Source organism: Rhinolophus hipposideros (genome assembly GCF_964194185.1).
Source record: "Rhinolophus hipposideros genome assembly, chromosome: X".
NCBI lineage: Eukaryota > Metazoa > Chordata > Mammalia > Chiroptera > Rhinolophidae > Rhinolophus > Rhinolophus hipposideros.
Window position 1 is genome coordinate 101775736 of NC_138046.1, and position 18049 is coordinate 101793784.

At 35.3% G+C, this 18049-nt stretch overlaps 1 protein-coding gene across 1 annotated transcript in view; it reads left to right on the forward strand.

The window, feature by feature from the left end:
• Window positions 1-3949: 3949 nt before the first annotated feature.
• Window positions 3950-18049, forward strand: part of DMD (dystrophin) — a 2022175-nt gene continuing 2008075 nt past the window's right edge. The window contains exon 1 of the mRNA XM_081043053.1: window positions 3950-4232. Coding sequence (XP_080899179.1) covers window positions 4202-4232 — 31 coding nt within the window. The 5' untranslated portion in view covers window positions 3950-4201. The remainder of the gene's footprint in view (window positions 4233-18049) is intronic.

Consider the following 18049-nt stretch of genomic DNA (forward strand, 5'->3'; position numbering starts at 1 on the left):
CCTTTATAAGTTATTCTTAGGTTGGTGCAAAAGCAACTGTGGTTTTTACAATTATTGCTAACCTTTTAAACCGCAATTACTTTTGCACCAACTTGATAGTTGCCTTTCCCCTGCTGCTTTTAAGTTTCTCTTTGTCTTTAACCTTTGCCATTTTAATTATAATGTGTCTTGGTGTGGGCCTGTTTGGTTTCATCTTGTTTGGGACTCTGCACTTACTGGGCTTGTATGTCTATTTCCTTCACCAAATTAGGAAAGTTTTTAGTTATTTCTTCAAATTGGTTCTCAATCCCTTGCTTTCTCTCTTCTTGTGGTACCCCTATGATGCGAATGTTGTTACACTTGATGGTGTCTCAGAGGTCTATTAAACTGTCCTCATTTTCTTTTATTCTTTTTTGTCTTTGGCTGTTCTGATTGGGTGTTTTCTGCAACCATTTCTTCCAAATTGCTGATTTGATCCTCTGCTTTGTCTGTTCTGCTGGTGATTTCTTCTAGTGCATTCTTCATTTCAGTTACTGTATTCTTCACTTGTGACTGGTTCCTTTTTATGGTTTCTGTGTCCTTTTTTATGCTTGTTATCTCTTTGTTGAAGTTCTCACTAAGTTTCTTGAACATCCTTATTACCAGTGTTTTGAACTCTATCTGGTAGGTTGCTTGCCTCCATTTCATTTTGTTATTTTTCTGGAGTTTTCTCCTGTTCTTACATTTGGGACATATTTCTTTGATTCCTCATTTTGACTGCTTCTCTGTTTTTCTTTCTATGTATTAGGTAGTGCTGCTATGTCTCCCAGGCTTGGTTGGGTGACCTTATGTAATAGGAGTCCTTGGGGCCCAGTGGCACAGTCTCCCCGGTCACCTGCTCCAGGTGCTCCAGCAGTGTCCCTTGTGTGGGTTGTGTATGCCCTCCTGTTATAATTGAGCCTTGATTGCTGTTGGTATATCTTGAGGCGTATTGACCCTCAGGCTGACTGGCTGGGAGGTTTGGCCACATCCACAGCTTATGGGTTGTTGTGAAGTGGAGACTACCATATGAAGTGGGATTTGCCCCAACAGGCACCATCACTAGGTTCTGGTGCCTGTTGAGACCGCCCTTTGGGTGTGCCACTTGTGGGGCTAATTGGGTGGTGCTCTGCTGTGGTCTGAAGCCAACTTCCAAGTATGTTGGTTCTGAAGCCTCTTGGGAGGGGCTCTGGTGCAGGCCCAGGTAAGCCACTGTCTGTGACTGGCTGGGAACTACCTGGTAGGAGCTACAAAGTGATCCATGATTGGTCACTACCTGTGTTGTACCGGGAGGTGCGTTGGAGAGGCCATGCTGCAAACTGAGGATGGCTGCCACCAGTACTTGGTCTGCGGTAGCTCTGCAAAAAGCCAGGAAATTCAGAGGCCTGCTGCCACCTGCCAACTCCCATAAGCTTTAGCTGCTGATAAAACCTCCTGCAGTATGCAAGTTGGGTGAGGCTGAGGCTGGATCTCAATGAATCAACGGGGTGGAGCAGCAGAGCTCACTAGGCCAATCAGATTCAGATTTGGCCTGTGGAGGCGGACTCAGCACAGGAAAAATGGTGCCCTTCTGCCGGCTGCATGGGAGAAGGGCCCCACACAGGGAAAATGGGACCTGTTCCTCAGTCCTCGCTCTGAAGTTACACAACTTAGTCTCTACCCATATGTCTCCAACGTCCCCACAGTTACCATCCCTCCACCAGAGCCCAGGGTGAGTGCCTGCGTGGGCCATTAAAAGGACAGCTGGGTTTTCCACAACCTTCCATCCTATCCTGACGGTTGGAATCCCCACTGTTTTTCATAGCCAGAAGTTGTGGGGGCTCCTCTTGCTGGCACCAGTTTTCCATCTGGGGAGCCTGGTGTGTGGGGCTGGGGTTCCTTACTCCTTCATGGGGACCCTCTTTGGCCGAGATATCTCTCCCAATTTTCAGCTACCACACATGGGTATGGGACCAGCCCCTTTTGAGACTTCGCCCCTCCGACCAATGTTGATGTGGCTTCTTCTTTATATCCTTGGTTATAAAACTTCTGTTCAGTTAGACTTTAGATGGTTGTCCAGGCTATTTTTTCTATAATTCAGTTGTAATTTTGATGTGTTCATGGGATGAGGCAAGCACAACATTTATCTACTCCATCATCTTGGATCTTCTTCGGTACTTTATATAATTAACCAAGACAAGTGTTTGGTACATTTGGAGCCACTGTTGGTTTGAAAAACAACAGGGTTTTTCAAAATTGGCCATGCATTAGGATCATCTGTAAAACACAGAGTGTACCAGGTCCTATTCACAATTTCTTATTTTCCATGTCTTGTGTACTTGCATTACTAAAAAGTTCCTGTGTGATGCTTTGTGGATCGCACTTTACAAATCACTGATAAAACTATACATACGCCTTAGCCTAAACATGAGTTTATATCTGTAGGAAACTCACAGTACAAGGTGTAAAGGAACTCGTACTCTGAGTGATATGATACCCATCGCATAGGGCATTGATGCTAACATGCAGACTTGGATTCATGTCAGTCCTAAAACATTTTTTTATGTTTTTATGAAATTGTTGCTTATATGCATATTTAGACAACCACACTAAGGAGAGGAAATGAGGAAAGCTACGGAGAAGAACATTTTAAATGCTTTTAATAATAGCACTTTAAATATAATTACATGACATTAGGCCTTATATTTTATTTCATATAGATTTTGTTAGGGAGGAATGGTAGTATTATGATAATGATATTCTAAAACATAAAATGTATAATTCACTATTAAGGTTAATATCATAGTTTGACTCAATATGTCAGTTTTTATGTATGTTTGTTTATAATTTATTTCTGTTCCAAGCAATTGAATGGTTGACATAAAAAAATGAGACTGTCACTTTAACAAATGGTAGTATAAAAATACTCAGGCAAATAACTTTAACAGAGATTATTTTAATTGCAAAAGGAATATCTTTCTAAAACATGCTACCAATGTTTCCTATAAATATTGGGCTTACCTGTTGCATTAAAAATGAAAATATGATAATTTTATTAACCAATGTCACCCCAATAAATTTAATATAAATAAATTATAAAAATAAGAAAGAAGATAAAGAAGCCTTCTAGTGGCAAATAATTATTTGCAAACATGTTGAATGATACATTACAATTGTGTTCATTTAATACAGAAAAAAAGCATCTATTGCGAGCAATTAAAAAATTTATCATTAAGTCAGTGTCTAAGAGAATGTTGTTGTAATAATTGTCACCAAAGAAGTTGAAGAAAGAGTAATTCGTTAGTTAAAAATGTCTTATCAAAAGCTACAATGGAAATTTCATGTTTCAGTAAGATTTCTTTGTTCCATTATTAGACTGTTCTTTATTTTAGCAGGAACCTTATCCCATGAGACCTATACACATTCTGCCTTCAGAGCTCAGCTGTTCCATTCCTCTGTTGTTTCTCTTACTCAGACTGTTGACATCATCAATACATGACTTTTGATTGGATCCTCAGAGTAGAAATTAAGTTTGGTAAACAGTGGATACATAATGCATGCATAGATTGTTCTGGGCATTTCCTTTTGTTTAGTTGAGTGAAAGTTTTAGTATTGTTAAGAAGGTAAAATAAGGAAAGGCATTTTGAAGTCTATTCTGCATCAGGAGTTTTTGCTCTGTTATTTTAGAAATGTGCATAGAAGTTACAGAAAGTATTGTTACAGTTTTGCACTAAAGAGGTTTTATGTTAAGAAAGCTTTGAGAGCAAGTACTGTGTCCACTGTGCTATTCTGGTTTGGATATTAATCAGAACACAGTTGAACATTATTTGAATTCACAGGACTTGCCATGCTGGAAGTACAACCTTATATGTAGTGACCATGGGCAGTCCTATTATGGGAAACCTACTTGAGAGAAGAGGCGGGTCACTTGCTTCTGCGCAGGTCCTGGAATTTGAAATATCCAGGGGCCTCTACAGAATCCTGGCATAAGTTACTGTGTTGACTCACTCAGTGTTAGGATCACTCACTTTCCCCTTACAGGACTCAGATCTTGGAGGCAATTAGCTTCAGAGAAAAACGGACTAGGAAAAACCAAAGTGTTATTTTTTCAAGGCTGCTGGAGTTGTTTGGTTTCTCATCATTCCTAAACCTACTGGAGCAATAGAGTTGGGAGCAATTTTACCAAGATTTTTATCGCTGCCTTGATACACATTTTATTTTCCAAATGCTTTGGTGGGAAGAAGTAGAGGACTGTTGTAAGTACAAAGTAAAAATATTTTTTACAGTGGCATAACTTTTAGTTTGTGACACGCTCACTGATTAGACAGATTGATTTTAAATTATTATATTTTGTGAATAACCATAAATGTTATATATTCTGCATACGTACATTTGTGCAGGTGTACATGTTTCTCATTGTGAAAACTTTTCAGTAGAAATGAGGTAGAGTTTAAACTTTTGTTCTTACAAATATAATCAAACATATCTTTCTTATTTAAGAAACCACTAAAATAATAGAACATGCATCACTGGCCTGGAGTATTTGCAACAAACCATTTTAACTGCTGTGAAATAGTTTGTGTATCTGAGTTATTATCTTGATTATTTGATACTTCTGTATTTAGTAACGGTTATATGTTGGTAGTGACCTGGCAAATATTCTCAATGAACGAATTGCTGTATGGGCATGATTTTTGGAGATCTCAAGATTAGAAAAATTGTATCTGGGTTATCATGGGGAAAAATTAAAAAAATGAAATGAATGGTGATGGATAATTGGAGGTTGAGAAAAGTATTGATAAATGTTTAATTTAAAAGTTCCTTTCTCATATTACATTTAGTATTTTGAACGTTCTTTTCTATAATAATGATATGATCTATGCCAGCAAATGATCAGACACTTTTCTTGAGAAAACACCATAAAAACATGAGAGACTTCTAATTATACTTCAGAGTAAAGTCACTGTGTTGTTTCATGTCTGTGATGACCTAGCTTTTCAGTAAAGTTTTTTTAGTTTGAATTTATATAAAGCACAACTATTTTGTTTATTTTAAGAAAGTTATGATGACTAAAGAAAAATTTCAAAATTGACTGTGACACAACAATAAAAATAATGTATGAGGAACACAGTGTGTCCCAAAGAGGTGGATGAAGTAGATAGTCTTTTTTTCCTGCCTTTGACTTCTGGGTTATGGTCATTCTGAAATAGATGTGAGGGCAAAGCTTATAAGTAAGAATGAAAAAAGGAAATCTCTCCAAATAAGTAACTCTTCAAAACTTCTAGAAATAGAGTCACAACAGAAGTTTTGCCGCTGAGAAAAATTTGTGGAAAAAAGTTAACATTGTACAATTGCTGGCTCACATTAGGTCTTTCCAGAGTTTATATATAGTGAAACATGTCTATATAATTCCCTTATTTTATAAATTTCTTGGAGAGCATCAAAGTTGATTTCTAATTAAAAAACTATTCCATTTACTAATATTACAAAAATCCAGTAGCGTATATTCTTTGCAACACACATACATAATTGATTGATCAAGCAATCAGTATATTTACAAAATTGAAACCATAAACCAGTGTATAGAAAAATTGAGAAAGAATAGCGAAGATTCAATTCTGGAATCAAGCAAGGCAAACTTACTGTCTGTTTTGTCATAGATACTCAAATAACGTTTTAAACTCTTAACTAGAATTTGAAGATAGCTAACCTTTTTATAGCTTTAACCTTTTTGCACAACTTTATGATAGTACATTTTTAAACTATCAAGTAATGTTTATGCTACATGACAATGGGTTTGTGAAAAGAAAATGAAGATATTCACAAGGTTATATTATACATTAACTTTTACTAATTGACAACATGCTACTTTTTGAGTGTATTGACATTTGTGTCTAGTTTTTAAAATTGTCTTAGTTTGAAAACCTTGAGAGTACATTTGGTTGTTTTTTAACCAAAATGGTTACCAATTAATAGAGAGGATCATTGTATTAAGACAAGAATTGTTCACTTTTAGAAGTACTCAAATATTGCCTTGCAAAGAATTATTCAAATAATTTATTGCAAATATACATTTCATTCAGATTTTTTAAATAATGCAAATTATATTGAGGTCTAATAAAATCATCTTTCATAATTTCATCTGCAGAGTCTTTTAAGGACATCTTAACTATGAAAAAGAGCTTGCTCAACTAGAGAGTATAGTTTTTAATTTAATAAGAAGCTTTCTGTGTCTTTTACATGGCATAATATTATGGAATATACAGTGGAGAACGTCATGTAGAGTTATTCTAAAACTTACAAAATAGACTACAAAGTGTTTTGTGTAAGTGTATGTTATTTAAGAAAAAAGTTGTTGGTTGACACTACTCCAGCAAGACAGAACTGAAATATTTGTTCATAATTTGGACAGAGATATTAGTATAGCTTCCTCTTGAGTCCTGAAGTCTTCATTTGAAATCCTTGTAGTCCAAGTCATTTGCTACATATGAAACAAATTGTCAAGTTTCTTAACCACTTGTGTGGTTTAATAAAAGAGATTAAAATCTTCGTTGTCTTAGAAATACAAGGTGGGTTTTTTTTTTAATTCTGTTTTATTATCTTTAATCATGGCTTTATCACAAGGATAAAACAGTGATTTCCCAAACCTTCCTTCCCCTTCCACTTTCTCCTGTACTATTTCCCTAACTTATTAAAAATGATTTATTATATTTTTCATTAAACTATTCTTCTATTGCAAATGCAAGAAACATGGTATTTTGGTGTGAGTATAAATGTTTATAGAAACATACATACACATGTAATCACAGAGTTAATCACTTAAGAGAAACATTGAAAATTAATTGGAAATTAACTTTTCTTTAAAGGTCATGTTCTGTTCATTTACTTATTTTCTGTTTTAAGCTCACATCATTTATAAGAAATTTAGAAATAGGACTAATGTACGTCCTCTGTCCAACGAAACATAAGTGTAGAGCCTCAAGGCTTAAGTGTTCAAAGTTTCATGAGAAGTCACCTCTGTATGAAGAAATGTGTTGTGGATGAATCTTTTCCCAGTTACAGTTTAAAATAAAAGTAATGCTAGTTACATTTTTTAAAGCATAGATTATTTCTCAAAGACCAGCTTTCATTTAATGCAGATTAAAGAGTTTAAAAATTTTATAATGGTAGGAATGTGACATTTCTGCCTTTTATTCTGAAAAGATACATTGATTAAACTGATGTCAAACTCAGTTAATGGAGGCAGTGTAGGTATTTCAGATATACAGGGTATGTGATTTGAAGGCAAGCCAAATCACAATGAGAAGGAATAATGATGACCTTGGTTTATTTTTATACAGTACATTCAGGTTTGCATTAGATTCAGAGGGAGGCAATGGTTTTCTTTCTGACAAAGTTCTGCTGTAGTCCTAGGAGATTTGTGTTCTGTTATCAGGGCAGTTGGTTCATATCAGAACATTTTGGGGAGGAAGGTCATCGACTGCAGTATGGGAAAGGAGAAGACTTTTTTTGATTAAATGCTACCAACTTTCAAAACAGAATTTCATGAAAATACTTATCTTTGGGGAGTATTCTCCATGTAGGAGATTGATCTTCAAACAGACAAGTAAATAAACATCTTGTGGTCTTTACCTTTCTCCTCATTGAAGAACATCTATTAATTAATATTCCTTGGAGTTTCACTCTGTACCACATTGACAGAGTGGTATTCAAAACACGTATTTGGAGTTCTGAAGTTTAATTTTAATACAGATGTGAATGTTAAATTAGCAATGCTAGAGTGTAGTTTTTTGTTTTGCCAGTTTGGGAGGGGGTTGTCTGCCTACAGCACATGTAGAATTGTCCTTAAAATTATTCTCTTTGTAAAATTTCAAGCTCCCTCAAGTTAATATTAAAAGTGAACACGTCCTTCAGAGATTCTTCTATCTCCTTTTGAAGGGGAGAGGAAACCTGCTCTTTGTAAATTACTCATATATGCAAACTATAGTTTGAAGATTAACAGCTAAAATATTTGGTTTACTTTTTTCTGAAATGTGTAGTATACAAAGCTTGTTTTCCCCATATATTACAGCATATTTGCCCTTTTTAAGCCAGATGCCTCCTCCAGAGATTCTGAAGCACTTTAACTCCCAGGGCCTTTTTCTATCCCTATTCCAGATTACTGCCCTGAATATGGCGGGGGAAGAGGGGAGGCTTGGTGGGTTTTTTAAGGGGTATCTTAAATTTCTCAGCCACAGTTCTGATAAGCAGCAGGCAGAGATGTCGAGGAAAGGAAATGGATGGCCCTGCTGACTCATGCTTACAAGCCTCTGTATGACCACACAACCTCCACCTCGTGCCCATTAGCAAAACCAAAGGGCAGCACTCCCTCTCCCATACCTCCAGTCTTCCACTTAGGCTGCCATTTTAACAAAGAATTTCTGTTCAACTCTGTCTCAATCTTTATGTTATTCTCACATCATTCATTAAGAATACCTGGGAATTTCACTAAGTGAAAGAACACACAGAGCAATTTTCTGGGGTCCTACAATCCCTAGAGGGATTTTGCATAATATATGTAATGATATTAAGCCTTGAGAAAACAAGTGTTCCTAGCAATCTGGATTGAGTTGAGAGATCAGTTTCTTTTAAGTCTCCTTTATTACCCTTTGCCTTCTGCCTCAGTGCCTCGCTTTCCCTTTGTCATTACACACCTCATTCTTCACTAATGAAAGGTGGAGAGAATTCCCAATTACCCTTTAAATGGAATGGAACTGTCATTTCTTTGTTATGCTGGTAAAATGCTGCTGTTGTGTTCTTGTTGTTTGTGGCTCTTCCAAAACTGTTAATTCAGCATTTGATTCCATATAATTTTAAGGAAATAATTTTTTATAAATTCAAATTGTTGTAAAATTGATATTTTTATACATCAGTTTTGGAAGCTGAAATATATCTAGGCTAGTTAAAACTATTTAGTCTCATGTTGCTGTTCAAGTAAAGGAATCCAAGGGAAGTTTTGCCTCTACTTATATTTATTGTAATTTTATTATTTATTTAGTTATTTTAGTAGAAAGTCTGGTTTTAATGAATAGGAGGAATATTAAAATGCATTATGAAAGCCAATGCTTTTCCATGTATTAATAAGAAAGTCATAATGTAGATAGCTGAATGAGTTAACAAAATTTCAAATAAACTTTTAAAATCAGATATTTGAATTGTCATATTTTTAGTTTATATTTAATAAATCTTCAGCCCATTCATGGGTATTGCAACAATGAGGAATTTAAATATGCCAAAATAATATATAATCTTTTGCCAGTGTATCTTCAACTTTTAGATATACTTTACCTCCACCATTATGAAATACTTGATGTCTCAAAAAGACCAGTATTGAGTACAATGTGCATTATAATGTGTCATATTATGCCCAATTATGGGCAAATCAAATCATACTCTTTCAATGTTTTTACCTTCTCCTTGGATTTTGTTTTGTTTTGTTTTAAATTACTCTCCCTCTTCTACTCTGTTTTTGGCTAAGACTGTCATAGAATCAGGACTATAAAAGGGCATAAACATCAGTGGCTTTTTGCTCATTCTTGGCACCCATCTTTATTTGCACACAACTTGTCTGTTCCTTTATCAGATTACAGCAGCCATTCTACCTTAACCTGAGCTAAGTGCTGACTTAAAGGGCATGGGAGTCAGCACGCTGTTACAAGTGCAGATTCTAGCTTTGGGAACTATGTGAGGTCAAACTAAAGAAAGAAGAAAGGAAAATAACAGAATCTGAACTTCCCAAGTATTTCCATCAAATGCAAATTGAGTAATTCCTTTTTACATTGATACTCAAGAGGGCAATATTAGAAATAAACTAGAGACTAGGTAGACAAAATGTTACCAAAATAGTTGAAGGACTGATGATATTATCCAAGAAAGTGATGAATCCCAATAGCTCCCATATATTGGAAAATAACTAGGAAGGAACAGGGAAAAATAGACTCTAAAGAGTGTAACCAGAAACAAGCAATGTTGGCATATAGATGGTTAACTGAAAGAACTTACTGGAAGCTCAGACAGCTGAGGAATCCTGATTTAGTAGAGCCTGAAGGGCAGGTCAGGAGCCATGTGAACAGCTGCTGAAGAGCCTGAAGATTCCTTTGGATTAGGTGTACACACCCCATCTCTAATGGGCTATGTCAGAAAGCACCAAGTATTATCACAGAGTTTACTTCATTCAAGCCTCCGGACTTTGCAGTGATTTACTCTAAATGCCTGGAAATAGATTTGCTCTCAAGATAAATCCAGAAATAAAAATATCAACAGAAGTGACTCTGTAAAGTTTGTATTGTGTGAGCTTGGGTGACCACTGTTTAAAGAAGGAACAGATTGTTATTTATTTATTTATGCAACTGATACGTATTGAATGCCTATTTTGTGCCTCATACTTGTGCTATGCTGTGGAGATAATGTTTTAAACAAGTGATCTCACTGAGATCTGAATTTAGGAAATATATATGTGTATATATGTACACATATATATAGTGCTAAAATATATATACACATTTTAAGAAAGGAAAACTGTTAAAATTGTAATACTCAAAAAAATTGTAATACTCAATATATACTGATAACAAACAATACAAGTCACGTTTGACTTCTGCAATTACAGGAGGTGCTCAAAGTGGTTACCGTCAGTGTAGTTTTAATACAGTTTTTGCCTTTCTTAAAATGTGTATACTTTTTTTTGGCACCCTGTGTGTGTGTGTGTGTGTGTGTGTGTGTGTGTGTGTATGCTATATATACTACATATATAGTATTCAAATTGCATTTGGGACAAGGGCTATACAATGAAGTGCATATTGTTATATAAATGTGTAACAGTGAGACTGGACTAGTATTAGAAATTGGGGAGGAATTCTTAAGAATAAGACATTCAAAGTAGGACAGAGAATGATGGGGTTGGGGAATAGTTGTTCAAGGGGAAAAATGTTATGTTCAGAGGGAACAATATGTGTGAAGGTGTGACGTGGTATGAAGAAAAAACTAAAACAAAGGCAGTTTTCTGAGAGTATAGTTGATGAGGGAAAGTTTGGCCCAAACATGCAGCTGAAGCAGTGGGCTTGGGTCCAATCATAAAGAGCCTGAGAAGTCATGGGAGTGATGTTTTCTCTTTATGGTGTGATCAATGAACAGCCTTTTAAGGATTTCAGGTAGGGGGGTGACAGGTACATATTTGTGGTGGGGTTATTTTTCAAGATTATCACTCTGTTTTGTGAAGAAGAGATTAGGAGGTGTTAAGAGTAGGGGAAGGGCTGTCAATCTGGTTAGTTTCTCTAGGGGCAAAAGAGGGTGATGTTGGCTAGAATAATGACAGTAAAGTTGAAAGAGGTGGATTTGTTTAAGATTTGTATTTGAGAGAAAAGTAATAGGAATTGATGTTGCATTGGATGTGGTGTCCTCCATGGCATATAGAATTGGATGGATAATGGTGCCATTTAAAAGAAGATTTGACGGGAAGCTGGAATAATGGGAAGGATTGGAAGTATGGATGCTGAGTTGTTTTATGGAGACTGTAGGTGCTGTGGATGTGGGGATCTGAAGCCTAGAAATGAAATCATTATTGGGGACTTAAAATGTGAGCCATTGAGTGTGGATGAGACCAGCTAGAAAGTATGAGGAGAAGGAGGTCAGGAATTAAATAAGGAAGACAAGAGAACTAAAAAAAAAAAAAAAAAAAAAAAAAAAAACAAACAAAAAAACAAACAAACACGAAACATAGAGGCAGTGTTTAGATAGAATAATGAAAAATAATATTTCTGTAAAAAGTAGTGTTCCTTTCAATCCCCAATTGAATGACTTTATGAATGAGGATCTCACCTGCAGTACCAGGTGTCTTGGTTTCCACTGTCTCTGCCATCTATTTCCCCCTAATTTCCTCTCCCATATTGCTATGGCTATGAGATATCACCAAAATGTTGCCTTAGTAGAAAAGCTTCAATAAATATTTAAATTGTATAATGTATTCAGCTTTTTCCTGTACTCTGTGCTTCCTAAAAATACCTTCTTCGGAAACCCCATTTCAACGGACTACTGTATAATGAAATGAGCCTTCAGTGTAAAACATTTATCATAGTCTGAACTTCAATTGCTCAGTCAGAGTTGTTAAGCAATATGAAAAATCATCCTTTAGAGGATACAAAATTGCATAGATATGATAAGGTAAGTTTGCACTTTATTTAATGCTATTTTAGTTAATATACATGTAGGTGCTTATTGGAGAAATGTCTAAAATTTCTTGAGAACCATTAGTAAAATTGATTTTTCTTAAATCTGAAAAAATGGTAAAAATACTTTAAAAACATTGACAATTCAGTTTAAATAAAACTAGACTTGTACTGAAGAGACAGAAGGCACTTGAGTAATTGAAATTTAGTCATGAATGAGTGTAATGTACTTATCTGTTAGCTTTGGGGGAAGTAAGACTAGATAGAGTATTAATGTGATATTGAGCAACTTTTTGCTGTTAGGTTTTTACTTGCTTGTAAATAAACATTGTGAACACCTGCTATGTTCTCTCTGCCTTTTGTGAGATTACAACTCTGTAAGTCAGAGAAAAATAACATACATGCTTATAAATGGACTACTCTAGTAGATCAAGAGAGTTCATAAAGCATGATACAAATCAACCACAAATGGTTACTTATGGATGATGTGATTATGTAAGTTTCGTTGAAAAATCCACCTTTGTAAATAGGCCTTAGAGTCTGAGCATATGGAGATGTGAATTAGAGAATGGGTAGAAGGAGCATGTCGCACAGACAAGGATTGATGAGGCATTGATCTATCCTGCATGAGCAGTTATTGACAGCACCTTGTATATCATAGCACTATCCTCGATTCATCTAGTCTTCAACGTTAATATATAGCTTTTAGCAAGACTGTACCATCAAGCACATCTCTGAGAATATTACATGTATCTCAGTTAATTCCCATAGTAACTCTAGGCGGTATGGAGATATAATCAATTCATATGTAATGTGAGAATACCAAGGTACAGGGAATTTAAGTAATTTGCTTAAGGTACATCTCATCAAGAGGTGTGTATATACACTTATCTATCTACATAGTTAAAATAAAATGTCACGTGTACATTGGAGCAGAATGGTTCAAGGTGTGTAGATGAGGGTGGGAGGTAAGGGGAAGTCAGAAAAAAACCCTCAAACTGCCCCAAAATATGATAATTTATTTTCAAACAAAAAGCCTATTGATTATCATGTTTTTATCCATGGTACAGATTGTTTAGTATTGTCCAATAACTGACTAGCAAATAGAAAAATTTAACTGTTATAAATTTCAACTGATATTTAAAATGCATCTTCTACTTATTAGCTCTAAGGCCACTGATCTTTGGATTAGCTATATAGATAAATTACATCAAGAATACATTTTTCAGAGACCCAATATGTTGGTTTCTGATCAAACAATAGAAATTTGGTTTCTATTAAATACACAAACACACATTTTTATAGTTTACTGCTATAAATGACAAGTTGTATTGCAATATAAAATATAAAGATCAGTTAGGATTTTTTTTCCATTTTAATCAGTCTTCATTCTCTTTATTCTGTTTTACTACTGTGTAAAATTAGGTGAGATTGTGGGCTATATCGTTTTCCTAGGAATGAAAGTTTTTATGACTTAGTGTGGTGAATGAAATGAATTACCTCGATTCTTTTAATATTGCTAGTGTGAATAGATCTCTCTCTCTCTCTCTCTCTCTCTCTCTCACACACACACACACACACACACACACACACACACAACCCACAATGTAAGTAGTTTGCTTATAAAAGTGTTTTTAGTAATGTTTATAAAATCAGTTATTATTAAAAACAAAACTAAAATCAATTCTTCCACTAGAAATATATAAAGAGTGCTACAACACAGTTGGAAAAACAAAGGGAAAAGTTTATTGTATACAAATATCACTCCCCAATTATAATGGAGAGTTGTAGTTGAATATTTTATTTATTTCTCGAGGAGTTATTAGTCATTTTTAATTTTAATGTTTAATACCAGAGGTACCCATGTTAGTGAGATTTTTCTGTTAATTTTTTGAAGAAAATGGGATTATAAATGTGATTTGCTTACTACAATAAGTATGATAGAAATAAAAAATAAAAGAAAGTATTGTTTCCATTCTTTATATCTATCAATTGGACTGGATACTGAATTTTTTTCTTAAAATGTTACGATTTCATTTTTTTTCTATTCAAACTTCACCTGAGTTCAGTTGAAATAAAGAACATCATGCCATTAAAAGCACTCCTTTTCTTAGCAGTGGTCAGTATTGACCATTTTCTTCCCTTTAAAATATGTTGTCTTTCCTTGAGATCCACGCATTGTACTCTCCTGGTTTTATTTCCATTTCTTTTGGGTGTTTCTGTTTAGTCTACTTTGCAGGCTGATTCTCTCTACTCGACCTTTAAACATTAGGATTCCTGAGGGCTTAGTTTTAACATGATTATCTTCTGGCTCTGTAATCCTTCCCTTGATCATTGCACACATGCCCGTGGCTTCATTAACACAACTGATGTGCTGATAAGAAACCAAGTTATACCTCTCACTCAGATTTCTCCAATGGATTCCAAACTGGAATTTCAACTGCCTGGTTGGCATCTCCATTTGTATGTGACAAAGTCACCTCCAGTCTAAGTGCCCCAAACTGAACTTGCCCTGAAACCTGATCATTTCTCATTGTTCCCTTTGTCAGTGCTACTATCCGTCTAGTTTCACAAGCTAGAACCCTTTTTCATCCTTGAAACTAATGTTTCTCACCCACTTGTGTCTAAATCATTCCCAGTTTCTTTGGTTTTTATGTCCCAATATCTATTGACCTACTTCTCTTCATCCCCTTTACCATTACACTAGCCCTATCTGCTTTCTCTCAGTAGGAATACAGAAACAGTTCCTTTTCTGGTTTCTGTGTACACCCTCTTCTGGTTCTCTCTAATCTATTCTTTAGAATTAATCCAGTCATCTTACTTTGATATCAGCATCCATTTAATCATTTTAGTAGTTTCTCTTGGCTACTAGGAAAGCAAACCAAAATAAAATGAGATCTAAACACTGTCTTCCTGTCCTATCCTGTCTTCCTTCCTGACACATCTTCCGTAATCCTTCCTCTGCCTCACCACCCTTCTGGTTTTCTTTCTGTTCCTTAAATAGACCTTGCTTCTTTCTGCAATAGGGCTTTTACACATGCTTTTCTCTTTATCTAGAGCATTCCTTCCCTGTCTTTTTAACGTAGATAACACCAGTTTTCACTTATGAGACACTCTTTCTGGGTAAATGTCAGAATTCCCTAAGGAGATGAAATTTCCCTACTATGGAATATCCCTCCATAATACATATCTCTGTTATGTTTCCATATGTATATAGGTGACTAATAGTGTGGATATCCTGGAAAAATTGGTCATTTACTCTTTGCTCTTTGCCAGTCTATCTCTTGAAGAAGAAATCCCTTTTTTTAATAACCTAAAAGAGCTTAAGATACGTATTTGGGTGTAAATATGAGTCGTGATTTTATTTTAAGATGTTTAGAGAAAAAGAGGCACTGACCATTAAGTGGTTTATCCTGGAAGGTAGGGGGACTAAAAGGTAAATTGCAAATAATCCTTCTGAGAAAGGACAAAAGACTTTTGCAATGAAAAGTAAATTACACTATATGTAAATATATTGTTAATAACAGCTTTCCCGTTTTATAAAGAAAGGACACCAACTTTCAGCCAAACACAGAAAGAAAGAAAAAATTGCATGGTTTCACTTACATGTGGAATCTAAAAAAGTTGAATATGTAGAAGCAGAGAGTAGAAGGGTGGTTATCGGGGTGGAGAGGTAAGGGACGTGGGCAGGTGTTGGTCAAATGATGCAAAGTTGCAGTTATGTAGGAGGAATAAGTTCTAGACATCTAACGTACAGCACGAGGACTATAGTTAATAATACTGTATTGAATCATACTGGAAATGTGCCAAGAGAGTAAATTGTTGGTGCTCTCATCACACACAAAAATGGTAACTTTGTGAGGAAATGGTACGTTGATTAGCTTGACTATGGTAATCACTATGTATATGTATATCAAATCATCATGTATACCTTAAATATATACAATTTTTATTAAAACATTTTTAAAAACAGTGAGAACACTAAAGCTGACAATGATGCAGAGAAGCTGGGTGTCTCATACAATGCTGGTAGGCATGTAAAATGGAACAGCCTTTCTAGAAAACACTTTGCAATGTCTTTTAAAACTAAACATGTAATCACCATATGACCCAACAATTAATTCCACACTTGGGCATTTATCCCAGAAACTTATGCTCACACCAAAACTTGCACATGAACGTTCACACCAGCTTTCTTTGTAATAGCCATAAATTCAATGCAACCCAAACGTCCATTGATGGGTGAATGTAAAAGAAAACTGTGGTGTATCTATATCATGAGATACTACTCAGAAAGAAAAAGAAATGAACTCTCGATACTCAATACAACTATGATAGATCTCAAGGACACCATGTTGAGTGAAAAAAAGTATCAAAAGGTTACATCCTGTGTTATTCCTTTTACATAGCATTTGTGGAATAAAAGTATAGAAATCCAGAACATATTATGGTGGTCACAAATTAGGAATGGAGGAGGTGTTCTATATAAGAATGCTGCAAGGGAGTCTGTGGTAATAGACTTATTCTGTCTTGGTTGTAGCGTTTGTTACACGAAACTACACTTGGTAAAATTGCATAGAAACCCACACACAGAGGGACACAAATGAGTGCCTGTATAACTGATAAAATCTGATAGACTTTGTAAATTATACTGATAATTTCTGAGTTTTGACATTGTACTATAGTTATGCAAATTGTCAACATTGTAGGAGGTCGGATGAAGGTTGCACATTTCTTTGCAACTTCCTGTGAATCTATACTGATTGCGAAATAAAAATTTGTTAAATATAGCATTAAACCTTTAACAAGCCCTCGGTGTCCTGAAGGCCACTCTATCATAACCAGGCCTAATCAACAGATAAGTCTTGTAAATTAGTAAATCTACCATTCAACGTACAAAGAATGGTTTGATTCTATCCCTCTAGAATGCAATCCGTTTCTATTACATAGGAGCATGCATCACTTACTGAACAAAATGTCATGGTGATTTAAGCCTTGTTCTAAATGTCCTCCTACCTTGTGAGGTGTGGTGCTTCATGTTGTTTATGACCAAAAAGCCTGTATGTTTATGACCAAAAAGCCTGTGTTTTAGAAATGATGCTGGTCTACGGAATGGTAACTGACAAGGCCTGAGACTACTTGTGCTTTCAACCTGACTCTACCTAACAAGCCAAATAATCATAAGCAAGCTAATATTTAACTATCATTTATTTATTGAGTGCCTGGAACTGAGCTGAGCATATCCAATACTGATTGTCCTCAAGAATAAGTTATGACTAGTAATGTTGCTTCACTAGGTTACTTATTGTTGGCATTAAAAAGGGTATTACAGAATTGTATACTTAAACCTATATAATTTTTTTAACCAATGTCACCCCAATAAATTTAATTTAAAAAGGGGGATATATATATGAAATTGCATGGTGCATAGCAACATGTTGGGAGTAATTTTTGTACTTCGTATTATTAACATGAATAACATTAATGAACAGCTAATTTATATATAACTTGCAAAGATATAAGTTGTATAAGCATACATAGATCGAGATGATTTCTGATTTTGAGTGTGTGTGTGTGTGAGATCTCCTTGTTTTAATTTAATCTAGTCTTAAATCAATCCATCCTTCTAATTACTGCCCCAGTCATATTTCTAAAACAGAAATCAGATCTTGTACCTCTAGCTTAACATCTTTTAGAAAATCTTCTAGCTACGGGGTAAAGTTGAAGGCCCCAGCACATAAGCATAAGACCCTTTACAATATGGCACCTGCTCACATCTCCGTATCTGCTAGCCCCCACCATGCATACTTCTCTCTAGCCATAAAATTGGGGTTCCATAAATAAACCATGTAATTCATACCTGTGACTTG